The 14,355-nt window shown below is 39.1% G+C and overlaps 1 protein-coding gene across 5 annotated transcripts in view; it reads right to left on the bottom strand.

The window, feature by feature from the left end:
* Positions 1-14,355, bottom strand: part of ARHGAP20 (Rho GTPase activating protein 20) — a 128,462-nt gene that overhangs the window by 106,929 nt on the left and 7,178 nt on the right. For 4 of the 5 annotated variants that reach the window (XM_060604638.3, XM_060604634.3, XM_060604635.3 and 1 more), the window contains exon 2: positions 1,442-1,524. In XM_060604638.3, the coding sequence (XP_060460621.2) occupies positions 1,442-1,521 (80 nt within the window). In that variant the 5' untranslated portion in view covers positions 1,522-1,524. Of the gene's footprint in view, positions 1-1,441; positions 1,525-4,734; positions 4,889-14,355 lie in introns of those variants that run through there. The other variant, XM_060604636.3, reaches the window with a different exon arrangement.

Raw genomic sequence — 14,355 nt, 5'->3', positions numbered from 1 at the left:
CTAGGTAGTCAGGGTCAAACTGAAAATATTACCATTCCCTTTTTTCCATACTAATGCAGAGATACATTAATGAAAATAATCCAAAAGTCATTTACAAATGGCACTGAAATATATTATTTATTTGGAAGAAGAACATCTTCCTACTTAAGTTTTGATTAGGCATCTATTAAAAGTTATTTTCATTTCCTGATCAACCCAACGACTAAAGCGTGTGTCTTCTGGTGGCAGGCTGAGGAGTTGCCTGAGTCTGAGAACATGATGAGTCCTAAGAGAGAGACTGAAGTATTTTGAAATTTTCACTAACTGGGATTTGATTACATAATTTCTTTTTGGCACTGAAAAAAATTCATGCCTCCATACAGATTTTATGTTAAATTAGCATATCATTCACAGAAATACCAGATATACCCTCACTTTAAGTAAAGGGGATGAGGACTTCACTTTATATAAAAGGATTCACAGATTAGAGGAAATCATCACAGGATTCTTTTGAACATAAAAACTCCTGGTTAAAATGCCATTTAAAGATTAACGAATAAGTTAATGATGCAATATTCATTCAATTTCTACACCTTATTAAAGACTTTCTTAAAATGTCTATTGAAACGGTATTTAGCCTCAGTAGGTGAAATGGCCCTTTCAACAGCTAATTAGCCTGTTTTTCCACTTCAAATTCTATTGATTAATTCACTAATTAATTTAATAATGCACACAAGAAATCAGCATTCCGTTTTTTATAATCTCAACTTGGGTTATCTTTCTTCATACCTAAAATTGGTAAAAATTTACCTTATGCCCATGCACAAGCATCACCTTATTATAAAAAAAAATAAGCTAAAGTTCATGTGTTACCAAAGATATATGGTGATTAAAATAACTCATCTTTTAGTATTCTGATCGCTAATTGTTTCTATAAATAAACTTTACCAATACACAGAGGCCTGCACATTTGTGTACTCTGTGCTGTGAGATTCTTGCATCTGATCACAGACCACCTCTAAAAGGCTTTATGGGGGCGCCTGGGTGGCGCAGTCGGTTGAGCGTCCGACTTCAGCCAGGTCACGATCTCACGGTCCATGAGTTCGAGCCCCGCGTCAGGCTCTGGGCTGATGGCTCAGAGCCTGGAGCCTGTTTCTGATTCTGTGTCTCCCTCTCTCTCTGCCCCTCCCCCGTTCATGCTATGTCTCTCTCTGTCCCAAAAATAAATAAAAAACGTTGAAAAAAAAAAATTTAAAAAAATAAAAAAATAAAAAAAAAAATAAAAGGCTTTATGATTCACATAAAATACAGACCTTCTTAAATAATATCAGAACAGAAGTCATATTTTCTATTATTAAACAGAGAATTCTGGTGCTGATAAAAAACAAAAAAACCCATACATTAAAAAAAAAAAGATAAACGTAGCACTTGCCAAGTGTGTACTACAGAGCTATTTACTTACTTGGTACTGGGCCTTTTTTGTAGGGCTTTATCCAGGATAAGAGATGGCGCACTCCTCCTCCTTTCTGCTAGTGTTTTCATTTTCTGTTGAGAAAAAAAAAAATCAAAATGAAGACCGCGTGACTTCTAAAGCAAGTAAATGCCAACTTTCAAACCAATCCAGCAAATTTTGTGTTGCCGATCCTTGCCTCTCCAAGAGTTTGCAGTCTCATTACAGAGATAAAATAATCACATCTAAACTAGAAGAGTACGTGTCAAGAAGTGGAACAGGCAGTAAATATTTTTTATGAATAGACAATAAGGAGGTTAAATGTTGATCAGAGTATTTGATCATAACCATTATCATCAATTGCAGCTAACAGATAATATTACTTATTATGTACCCGGCCCTGTGCTAAAAGCAGGACTGGATTATCTCATTTATACCCCTAAATGTCATCTGAGTAGGGAGGTTCCACTATCTCTATTTCATAGGCAGGGTAGGCCCCAAACTGGGCTTCAAGGGGAATCAGGATTTGAAAAGGTCAAGTAAAGGGAGGAAAAAAAAAAAATTAAAGCAAAAGAGACTAGATTCTTACACATCTCATAGACCTTTAAATTTAAATATTTACACATCTGGGAATCCCTTCTTCCACACAGATTTTTTTTTGCTGGAACTTAAAAAAAAAAACCAAAAGAACACTTTTTTCTTTTCTAAGTGGTATATAAACATAGGATTAACTGGATAATTCAAGTACTCTGTTTCAAGGACCTAAAATTTATGGTAAATGGGGATTTATTCAACTGGGATTATTCAGATAAGTACCCTCTAAATTCAGTCTTTTATATTTAACAAGTCTAGATAGAGTCAGAGGGCGTGCTGCCAGATACGGATGAGTAAAATCACCAACAGAGTCATAACGAGCCATAAGCAAGGCACAGGCTGTGGACACTCTTCTGTTCCCCGCCCCGTCCTGGCCAGAGGGCTCACCGACTGCTGGAGGACCCAGGCCAGCCATCCTGGGAACTGGGTATGCTCCAATAGGAACCATAGAAAACGTAACTGGCTCAGTGGCAGTACCTCATTACATTATTCATAAAGGAACTACTTCTTAGCTAGTAAAATAAAACCTAGATCCTAGCCTAGGAACACAGGAAGAATAATCCAGTGAGAAGGGGATAGAATTCTTATCCCCCAAATTCACCATGTCCCAGGATCTCTCCCCAGTTACTCTTGTCACGAGTGTCATGCCTCAGTGTTGCCGATCCCCCCCCCCCCCGCCCATTAATCTTTTGGTTCACATGTGGAAACTCTATGCTGAATCCTCCTTAATATGGCTCAGATAGCAACTGAAATAATAAACCATGAATAAAGGTAAAGGACAGGAAACAAATGGGTAAGAAATATAGAATACCATTCTTCTCAATCAGAAGTTACTAACCATGAATGGGTTTCAGGGAGGGTTAAACTGTTTAATTTTCTTTTTTACACAGTATGTATATAGTGCCTTCCTTCTGGAGAGAAAGCCCACGATTTTCATTAGGTTCCCAGAAAAGTCTGTGATTCTGATAACCTACTTTCTATCTTAAGCTGTAAGCCCCATCCCACTGTTTCCATTACTCACATCTCTTGGGAACCTAACTCTCCTGAATCCACCATTCCGAGGCCAGTGTGACCGCAGAGGTGGCAGGAAGAAGGAAAATCTGGGAGACAAGTATTTGTGCCACAAGGTCCAGTGGCCTGTCCTGATGTGAAGAGTCTCAATAGTAAAAGACTGGTTGATTTTACTAAGAAAGGTAGCAATCTGTTCACATGCAGATTTTCCACAGGATTCTGTTTCACCTTTAGGTCTGGGCTAGATTCATACTCCCAATCTTCCTGACTCCCTTTATTCAGTATCTATTTACCATGCTTCGAACTTTCAAATGTGCCCAATCCTTTAAGTTTTACCTGTGCTCCTCCTTATCCTCCGTTTTGACCTTAGGGTCTGCCTAGTCTACCTCAGTGGGAACCACATTCCTGTATTTATCTCAGCAGACTTACTTCTGAGGCCCCTAACCCTCTGACACCACTGTCCCCAGATCCAAGCTCCCAACAAAATCTTCATTAATAAACGATTTCTCATTCTGAGCTCCTTGCCTTTCAGGTTTACAAAGAATTTGGAAAGGATTCAAAAGATAGCCATAAATATGATTTAAAATGTGGGGGGAAGAAGAATCTGTGAGAAAGGCTAAAATGACCTGAAATTCTTCATTTGTAAACAGTAATAATCTCCAAATTAATGCAGTCATAATACAGAGGATAGAAAGCATCATCCAAGGAAGATAAAGCAAAAAGAAATCCAGTTTGGTCTTGGGTAGTGGTTCTTTGAGGAATTTACGAAAGCTGTGAATTAAGTTCTGCACACAATTTTTCAAGGGGTTCAGCAACCCACATAAAATGGATTCCTCGGGGATTCATGGACCCCAAATTTAAAACCTTCTGACATAAGGAAATCTTCCTGAGAGTGATGGCTGCTAAACATGAGAACGAATAGTCAAAGAAGGGTGACAAATTTTCTTCCGTGCTTTTAAAATAGGAGTTTTTCATGGAGACTTAATGTAGAGGACCATTCATACACACACTAATTATACTGTGTTTTCTTAGTCATAAAATTGTCAGATGTATGAGGAGTCCAATGCAGAGTGTGTCCACCTCATCTAGTGGATTCACATGCACAGAGTGTGATCAAACCACGGGAAAAATATTATTTTTGAGATCCAATTGTTTGTAGTGAGACTCACTCTACCGCTATTGAGAAATGCAACATCCAAGGCAATTCAGTCACTCCTCTGGGCATTTCATTTCCCAATCCAGAAAATCAGAAAACCTGGACTACATAGGTTCTTAGGTCCCTTCTATTTTTGACATTCTCATGTTAAGTGTCCACCAAAGATTTACCTTAGATATGCATGGAAATAAACATCACATTTGCCAATTTAAGATTCACAGGATTCATTCCTCTTGTAAGTAATTAAAAATCTTAAGAATGGCCAATATGAGCTTAATAGATAGATTTAGGTATCAATTAGTTAAAAATACACAGATCTCTTTCTTTGGCTCAAAAGTGTAGCAAAGCAAAGGGCCAATGGTGATTTCAAAACAAATTCACTTATCTATCAGAGACTCTGTTCTCAGGCAATAAAGACTTGGATTTTCTTTTTGTTTATAACAACTGCGTGAAAGACAATGCATGGAAATAGAATGAGACTACTGACTCCTTTACAAATAGATTACAGTGCAAACTTGTCAGGACAGGTTGAGGCTATACTTACCCAACATCAACAAATTTCAGTTGTTCAATGACAGGAAAAACTATGATTCTTTGCCTCACAGAAAACAGGGTAGGTTTAAGACAGTGCTTTTTGTTGTTAGCTTAAAAATCACAATTTACAGCATGATTTTTCAGAATGCCCACGTGCTTGATGTTCCTATCATTATGATGACCTCATAAATACTGGATGTCATTCTGAAAGTGAGTATTGTAAAAAGGTAATCTTTTGGGGCGCCTGGGTGGCTCAGTCGGTTAAGCATCCGACTTTGGCTCAGGTCATGATCTCACAGCCTGTGAGTTCGGGCCCCGCATCGGGCTTTGTGCTGACAGCTCGGAGCCTGGAGCCTGCTTCAGATTCTGTGTCTCCCTCTCTCTGACCCTCCTCCATTCATGCTCTTTCTCTGTCTCAAAAATAAATAAACATTAAAAAATAAACAAATAAAAATAAAAAGGTAATCTTTTTAAAATATAAAATACATATTAGGTTAAAAAATAAACTGCATTAATCTTTTGGGAATGATTTTCTTGATAGTGTACCATTTACCTAGTATTCAAGAGCCCAAAAAACTAAACAAGAATTTTGTATGAGCTAAAAAACAAACAAACATGAAGTAGCATTTATTTGCCCCTCCACCTCTAATTGGGAAAGATAAAGAGGACCTTGTGAGAAATTGTAAAAGGGAAGAAATGCAATTAAATTTTAAAAATGGCTCTTTTTATTAACAGCAATTAGGGAAATATAACACGAACACAAGAAAGTAATTAGATCTTTGGTTTCCTAAGCTGTCTCCTCTGCAGTTATATTTAGTAAAAAAGGGAAAAATCCATTCTGCCAAAAGTGAAATAGAGATCATAATTGAAAATAAGAACCAAATGCCTGCAATTCATTTTTTTGGTATTTCAATAATGCACAACATTAACAGCTAATCTACAAGTTGCTTTCCATCTCAGTTGGATTCACTGTGTGTTCAATTCTCTGTGTTCCTATCTTGCTTCACATATTGCACCTCAGTTATGGCATCTCGTGTTATACTATTTATCTCTCTGCCACTTTCTAGAGGGTAGGGATTATAACCTCTTCCCAACTTTTTCCTGTCCTTCAACAATTATTTACTGAAATTCTGCTCTGTGGTAGGTCTATCTCTGCATTCCCCAAGCCTATTACAAAGCCTGGCACAAAGTATGCACTCAATAAATGAAAGCTTTATATGAATTTTAAAACCTACTATTCTCCATACCTATATCGCTATCCCTAAATACACACTCGCAGAAAAACAAACCTTTAAGGGGCTCTGCTGGAATGCTATCATCAAGCAAATGTAAGCATTTGCTGTGAGCTGTATAGTTATGAGCCATCCTTATACAACACAAACTACATCTTTTGACATAGTGTTGTTGACGTACCTCTTTGAGCTACATGGTAAACATCTGCTGATTAAAGTTATTTACCTGCCAACAAAAGGTACAAAGACACCTGGCTATGCACATGCAAAAGAATTAAGTTGGATCTTACCTCATACCATATATAAAATTAACTCAAAATGGATCAAAGATCTAAAAGAGCTGAAATTGTAAAAAATTTTAGAAGGACACATGGGCAGAAATATTTGTGACTATGGATTGGGCAGTGGTTTCTTAGATATGACACCGAAAGCACAAACACCAAAAGAAAAAGAACAGATAACTTGGACACTGTCAAGATTAAAAACTTCTGTGCTTCAAAGGTCACTGTTAAGGAAGTGAAAAGAAAACCCACAGAATGGAAGAAAATTTGACAAAGGATTTGTATATAAAGAATTGTTACTGAATTGCCACAATTCAATAAAGATAAATACTCCAATTTTAAAATGGGCAAACAATATGAATGGGCAGTTCTCCAAAGAAGATACACAAATGGCCTATAAGTATATGAGAAGATGCTCAACATCATAAGCCATCAGGAAAATGCAAATCAAAACTATGAACTATCATTTTATACTCATTAGGATGGCTGTAATAAAAAAGACATAAGAAGTGCTACTGAAAATGTGGATAAATTGAACTCTCATAAAATGCTGGTGGGAATGTAAAATGGTGCCGTCACTTTGGAAAATAGTTCAGAGGTTCTGCAAGTGGCTAAACACAGAGTTACCATATGATCCTGCTATTCCTCCAGGTACATACTCAAGAAAAATGAAAACAAATCCACACAAAACGTGCATGTGAATCTTCACAGCAGCATCATTTATAACGGTTAAAAAGTGGAAACAACCCCAGTGTCCATCAACTGATGAATGAATAAACACGATGTGGTATATCCATATAATGGAATATTACTTGGCAATAAAAGATGTACTGACGGGGCGCCTGGGTGGCGCAGTCGGTTAAGCGTCCGACTTCAGCCAGGTCACGATCTCGCGGTCCGTGAGTTCGAGCCCCGCGTCAGGCTCTGGGCTGATGGCTCGGAGCCTGGAGCCTGTTTCCGATTCTGTGTCTCCCTCTCTCTCTCTGCCCCTCCCCCGTTCATGCTCTGTCTCTCTCTGTCCCAAAAATAAATAAAAAACGTTGAAAAAAAAAAAAAAAAAAAAAAAAAAAAAAAAAAAAAGATGTACTGACATGTGTAACAACATGAATGAATCTTAAAAACATTATGCTAATTAAAAGTCAGGTCCCAAAGGACCACGTATCGTATGACCCCATTTATATGAAAAATCCAGAATAAACAAATCTACATACTTAAAGTAGATTAGTGGTTGCCCAGAGTTTGGGGACATGAGGTGACTGGGATGTGATGATGAAGGGGCGTGGTGTTCCTTTTTGGGGTAATGAAAATGTCCTGAAACTGACTGTAACAATGGATTCACAATTCTTGCAATAGACTAAAAGCCACTGAATCATATACTTTAAATGAGTGAACTGTATGGTATGTGAATTATAGCTCAATAAAACTATGAAAAAGAAAAAAAAAGAGCTAAATACCAAACTACTAAAACACTGGGTTCCATCCCAGCAAACTGGTTCACAACCAAGAGCCATAATTTTCTTTATTTGTATAAGAATCATCCGTAGTAGCATATAAGAAAATGAAAATTGTTTGCATTTTGTACTAACTGTTTGAGTGGCTCTCCATTTGAATTCCTCGGAGATCTGAGGAGTATGCCCACCTGTCTACTGGGGTTTGCCACTGGCCCTCCCCAACTCCTCTCCCCTCCCCTCCATGGTGCCCTAGCCTTACTCACTATTTTCATGCAGTAAAATTTCAGTAGCAGTATCTGAAGTCAGCGACTTAACACTGCCTGCATGAGAGTTCAAGGTGGTAATACAAGCATGTCTATGTAGGAAAATGAAATTGTAAACAGGTAACTGAAGAAAAAAAGTTCTGTTCTTTTATTTTCAACAACTCAGAAAACACTGTTTACATAAAAACCTGCATGTAGTCCCTCACTTGAAGTTTAACTTCATATCAACCAAGAGATACCGTATGAGTTTTGGACCTCTAAATCACTCCGAATCTGGTCATCCTTAGTTCTCACAGAGATTACAGGAAAAGAATGCCTTTCAAAAGAAAGGAGCAGGATGAAAGATTTAAGTCAGATAAACTGCAAGTTTTCATACTTTCTTCTGTGACAGTCACTTTTATAACGAAAAAATCCAAGCATTTCCACTGAATTTAAGTCAAATGTGAAGTCGCTTTCAAACATTTAAAATGACCATAGCATCAAAACAAGGGCTTTGAGGAAAGCTTTTAAAGAATTTAAGTTTCAAGGCTAGAAAAAAAAATCAAGTTTACAAATTAGCTTATTCGAATTTGACAAAGCTAATCCTTTTGTGAATGGTCTGTACAATTTTGCAAGCAATAAACAGTTTCTTTCTGGTCTTCCCAACACACAGGCAGCTTTTAATTTGTGGAGACGTACCTCAAAGACACTGGCTCTGCAAGGAAACAAGAACATTAATTTTAACCTTCTGCCTTGCTTCTAGGTCCTAGTATTACAACCATGTTTTGACTGCTGGGTGAGCTGAAGCTTCTCGCTACTGGCAGTTTGGTCTCTGATGTGAATGACCTTCTATTTACTCATAATCATCCTACCCAGAACCAATGTGAGCATTTGATTAAAACAAATGTCATCACGGTAGACTGTTGTACAAGAATAGAAGCTCTTTTCAGAGATTAAGTAATGTTTTTACTTTTGGCTATATTTCTTCTTTCTAGGAGACAACCACTTTGAAATAAAACAATAAACATGAGAATCTATGTAATGTAGAAGAATGGGCTCTGAGTTAGGAGGCACTGGACCTAAATTCTGCACCCTGTTTCTAGCACTTAACCTCTGAGTCTTCTCTGTAAGATGACATAACTGTCCCACCTACCACAAAGAACAGAATAAGATTCTATGTGCGAGACCTCTGATTGGAAAGCACTGTGATGTGACACTGTAACATATAGAGGAGTGCTTTAGAGTGCATACGTACTCTACATACATAAATATGAGGACGGTAGGACTCCCCTTACACGTTATTCTTTGTTCCTCTGCCTCCACCGGACCCATAGGGCTTCTGGAGTATCAGTGAGGGCCCTGAAGTTGGCTGGACATTCTTTTGTGGCAAAGTCACCAGTTTCAACCTCTGGTCCGACGCATTCCTTTTCGGGAGCATCCCGGAGTAGACAGGGTCAAACACCAATGCCCTCTCCCTCATAACCCCTTACAAGGCAGGGCTTCACTACATCTTTTCCATACATCATACACATCACGGCCCATACAATATGATATTATTTACACATCCATGGCACACTGTGGTAAACAAAGAGGTTCTGCGGATGCCCTGGTACCCATCTACCTGCCCAAAGGCTAAGGGGCTGAGGGTATCTCACACAGCTCTAATGGTTGGCTCTACCATTACAGCCTCCTCTGACTTTTCTCATGCACAGGGGAAGAGTATAGTAATCAAGTCCAAAAACCATCATAGTAAAAACAAAACAAAACAAAAAAAGCAAGAATGTATAAAATGAGAATAGAAAACAGGCCCAGGTCTATCTAGATTCAGACAGAGAATAACCAGGTAATGACTATTGCCAAAGCTGAGGTTCAAGAAGACGAATGCAGGGGTGGAAGAGAAAATACAGACACTCTCCTAGGTGTAAATTAGGACCCAGGTAAACAAGGAAGGCAAAAGGCCACAGAGCAGCTGGGTTTTCCAGATCTCTGAAATGTGAGCTGAAGTGGGCACACATATGTTCCATTTTCAGAGTCCCTACACAAGTGACCAAACATCCAGAAATAGGTGTTACCTTTCAGTTGTGCCATGTGACAGCTGTCCGTCAAAATTAGGTCAAGGCTGCCCAGCACAGCGCTGACATACAGCGCTGACAGGCCTATTTCTGCTGCTGGTCGGATGTTTCTAATCTAAACTTGTCCTAGATAAGGAAAATCAGACTGAAACAAAATTATAAAATAAACTGGGCCGTGTTGCCTGCAAGCCCCATTATTGGTGGCTGACAGGGGGCAGCTTCCTCTGCTCCCTTTCCAGCTCCCACACTGTAGCCAAGTCTTCATAAGTAAACAAAGGCTGAACCCCACCCCCATCCAAGGTTGCTTCAGAAAAACCGCTGCAGTTGCTACTACCAAACTGAGCATTCACCCCGCAGGCTTTCTGCACACACCGGCATCTGCAGAGTCCCTGTGATCTAGAACACTTGAGATACCAACAGGAAGAGCGGGAGAGCAGACGTTCCTCTCAACAAAAGTTTATCTTAGAGGCAGGATGTTCAGGATACTATAACAAAATAACATAGACCTGGTGGACTGAACAACAGACACCGATTTCTCATAGTTTTGGAGGCTGGGAAGTCCAAGGTCAAGGTACCAGCAGATTCAGTTCTTGGTGAAGACCCTCTCTCTCTCGTTTGTAGAAGGCTGTCTTCTAGCTGTCACCTCATATGGGGAGACAGAGAAACACACAGAGAGAGCAAGCTCTCTGGTCTCAGTAGGGCACTAATCCCATCATGAGGGTTCTGCCCTCGTGACCTCATCTAACCTAATTATCTCCCAAAGGCCCCGGCGTCTAATCCTGGGGGTTAGCCTTCAACATGAATTTGGAGAAAGGGCACAAACATTCACCCTGTAGCAGAGGTTTTTGCTAAATGCTCTGGAGACATGAGAGGTATGAGTCATGAAACTCCAACAGATCACAGTAATGTGATGCACATACATTTCTTCAAAGCACTATGTACACGAGTGTGTGTATACATGCACATACATAACCCTGATGCTATACACCCACTTATTTTTGTGACACTGTAGTTTATAACACGTTAGTGGCAATTTAAATTGAAATCTAGTACATTTTCAGCTACGGATAACTTCCAGGAAGGCAAGCTGTATAATCACATATTTTGGTTATGTTGTTACGTGGTCCTTTAAGGCAGAAGATATCTTTACTTTGCGAAGCACAGCCACCAAGTCCTGGAGGCAAGATAAGAACTATGAAGGAATTCAGACACCTCGGTTACTGAAGTCCCATTTTCTGCAGGCGCCATCAGCCGTCTCACCTCTCCTGGTCCACGGAACATGTTCCACCTTCTGTCCACACACATTCCACCAAACCACACCCGGGACAAAACGGACAGTGAGAAACTGCTTCACAACAATCTTCACTTCACTACTGAAAGCGACAACTGCACTATTTAGGTATCTGTGACTTGTCAATACTCAAGTCCATTAAGTTGCAACTCTCCAGATTGACTATTTTACTTTAAATTGGTAATTACTTTTTATATCAATGTGTAAAAATAAGATTGTCCTAAATTTTATTCCATAAAAACATAATTTATTCTGTCCTAACTACGAATGTTAGATTCAGAAAAAAAATAATTTTTCTTTTGCCATGTCAAATTGCAATATTGTGCTCACATTTTAAATAAAAACAACTATAGAAGCATAGTTATAGGAAGCGTATGAAATGGAATAACCAGGAAGCATATGGAATGTCTTCCTATACTCAAGATTCAGGACATAAGGGGCTCCTGGGTGGCTCAGTAGGTTCAGAGTCTCACTCTTGATTTTGACCCATTGGATTTGATCATGATCCCACAGTCTGTGGGATGGCGCCCGGCATCGGGCTCTGTGCTGATAGCGTGGAGCCTGGTTGGGATTCTCTCTCTCCCTTACTCATACACATGCTCTCTCTCTCCTCTCACTATGCCCCTTCCCTACTAACATGTGCTCCCTCTCTCTCAAAGTTAAATAAACATTTAAAAAACGATTCAGGATATAAAATGTTTTCTGAATTGGGAGAGTTTCAACTGGGTTTCCCAAACATGTTACTGTCCATAGTGGAATCATCTGAGGCACAGAATTCATTGCACCCACACATAACTTGGAACTGCAGTTCTAGAAGTTTGGGGAATATGCCAAGCTTTCCAACAGTGAGCAAGACTGATAGATCAGTGTGGCAAATAGGCCTGGCTGAGGAACTCCGGAAGTACAACAAGTGCCTTAAATAAAACTTCTGAAAATGACAGCTACCAAGGCATAAAAATTACACATTTCCAACGTAATCAGACCAATGACTGTAGCATTGATTGTCACTATTGGTTCATATTTATTGTGATGATTTACTTTATCAGTCAACTTGATTGTCCACAGATTCCCAGATTAAACATGTCTAGGTATGTCTGTGAACTATTTCTGGATGAGATCACCATTTATCTCATTGGATTCAATAAAGCACACTGCCTTCCCCACACTGAGTGGGCACCATTCAATCTCTGGAGGGCCTTCATGGAACAAAGAGTGGAGGAAGGAGAAATGTGCCCCTTTTTTACTGCCTCACTGTTAAGCTGGGACATCTCTCCTCCTCTTGACTCAGGAAAAGACAGTGGTGAATTAAACTACACTTTTCTGGGTCTTTTGCTTACAGATGGCAGATCATGGGACTTTTATTGGTCTGTTTCTCTGGAGAACCCTGACTAATGCATTTACCTAATGTTTACCTAAGGCAGCAGTGAACATAACATTCAATGGTAGATGGAAAAACTGGAGACAGACTCTGCTCCCCAAAGAATGAAATTACCTCTCAGGATAAAAACCTCTCAAATGTGCTTTTCTCAGCTGGTTACATAGAATTCAGATCTACTCTCTCTTATATCTAATATTATAAATAACAACAACAGCACCTATAATCTAGTTAGGAAGAGAAATAGAGTTTGAAGATCTGGTTCCAATTTCAGCTTTGCTGCTTACTACATGTAGCCTTGGCAGAGCTCAGCTCCTTCTTCTGCAGAAATAGGTTAATAATTCTTACCTCATATCATTGATGTGTATTATATACAGTTAGGCATTCACATAAAGAGGTTTTAAAATTTTTACTATCCCATACATTATAAACATTAAATTCTTATCTTTCTGCTCAAGTTTCCATCTTATTTGACATTTATGACCTTCAAGGGTGACTCCTTTGAAAGACAGTGTTATGGACTGAATGTCCATGTCCCCCTCAAATTCAGATGTTGAAGCCCTAATTCCCATTGTGATGGTATTAGGAGGTGGGGTTTTGGGGAGGTGATTAGGTTTAAAGGAGGTCATGAAAGTGAGGCCCCTGTGATGAAATTAGTGCCCTTATAAGAAGAGACCAGAAGTAACTAGTTCCATCCTCCTCTCTCTTCCTTTCCCTGATTCCCCCAACCCTTCCCATGAAGACACAGAAAGAAGATGGCCAATCACAAGCCAAAAGTAAACTCTCACCAGGAACTGAATTGGCCGACACTGAGTTCATGGGAATTCGGAGCCTCCAGTACTGTAAGAAATCAATGTGTGATGTTTAAACTACCCAATTTATGGCATTTTGTTATGGCAGCCTGAGCCCAATAAGACAGCATTCACTCATTTGCATGTAAATATTCTTGTATTAAATTCAATGAAATAAAACTCTTTTTATTGCTTTACCCCTCCTTCCACCTGCTAAAAGATACTAATTGACTTCTTCAGTTTTTTCAAAAGTGCAGAAAATACTTTCTTCTTTTGACCCATAAGAAACAACCTTGAGATATACAAGACATGGATTATCACCACCATTTTACAGACAAAGAAACAAAGTACATTCACAAGTTCAGAGTTCACACCAGTGATAACAGAGGCCATTTTTCATTAATCTAATTCAGATCTTGATACTTCCAGACTCCTCTCAGCCGAAACCACTTCATGTACCTGATTTTATGAAATTCACTTTGTGAATAACACCGGAAAAGGCTTCAGTAGGATCCTGGTTTAACCACAAATACAATATTTTCTCAGTATTACAGAGTAAAACTAAAGCTTACTCACCAAGATGTTTCATTCAAACCCCAGCATAAGACACACACACATGGCCAAAGTTGGCTCTCGTGGGTGTTCTACCATGAGCTGCTATAAACAGATCTGGACCCAGAGAATGCAGAAAGAAAAGACAGAATGAAGTGTACAACAACAGCTGCCACATTTTAAAATGTTGGAGCTATTTTAAAATCCTATTGCTTTGACTGACTTTCTGCGCCTGTAAGTCTGTCTTCTGTATCCCAACACCCATCTTATTTAAGAAGTTTTCAATTAACACATGAAACCCAAGAGGGTGCTTGAGTATGACACAAGTGATCCCTAACCAAAAT

Source organism: Panthera onca, chromosome D1 (genome assembly GCF_046562875.1).
Source record: "Panthera onca isolate mPanOnc1 chromosome D1, mPanOnc1 haplotype 2, whole genome shotgun sequence".
Taxonomy (NCBI): domain Eukaryota; kingdom Metazoa; phylum Chordata; class Mammalia; order Carnivora; family Felidae; genus Panthera; species Panthera onca.
Note: the sequence above shows the minus strand (reverse complement) of the source record. Positions and strands in the feature narration are given on the sequence as shown.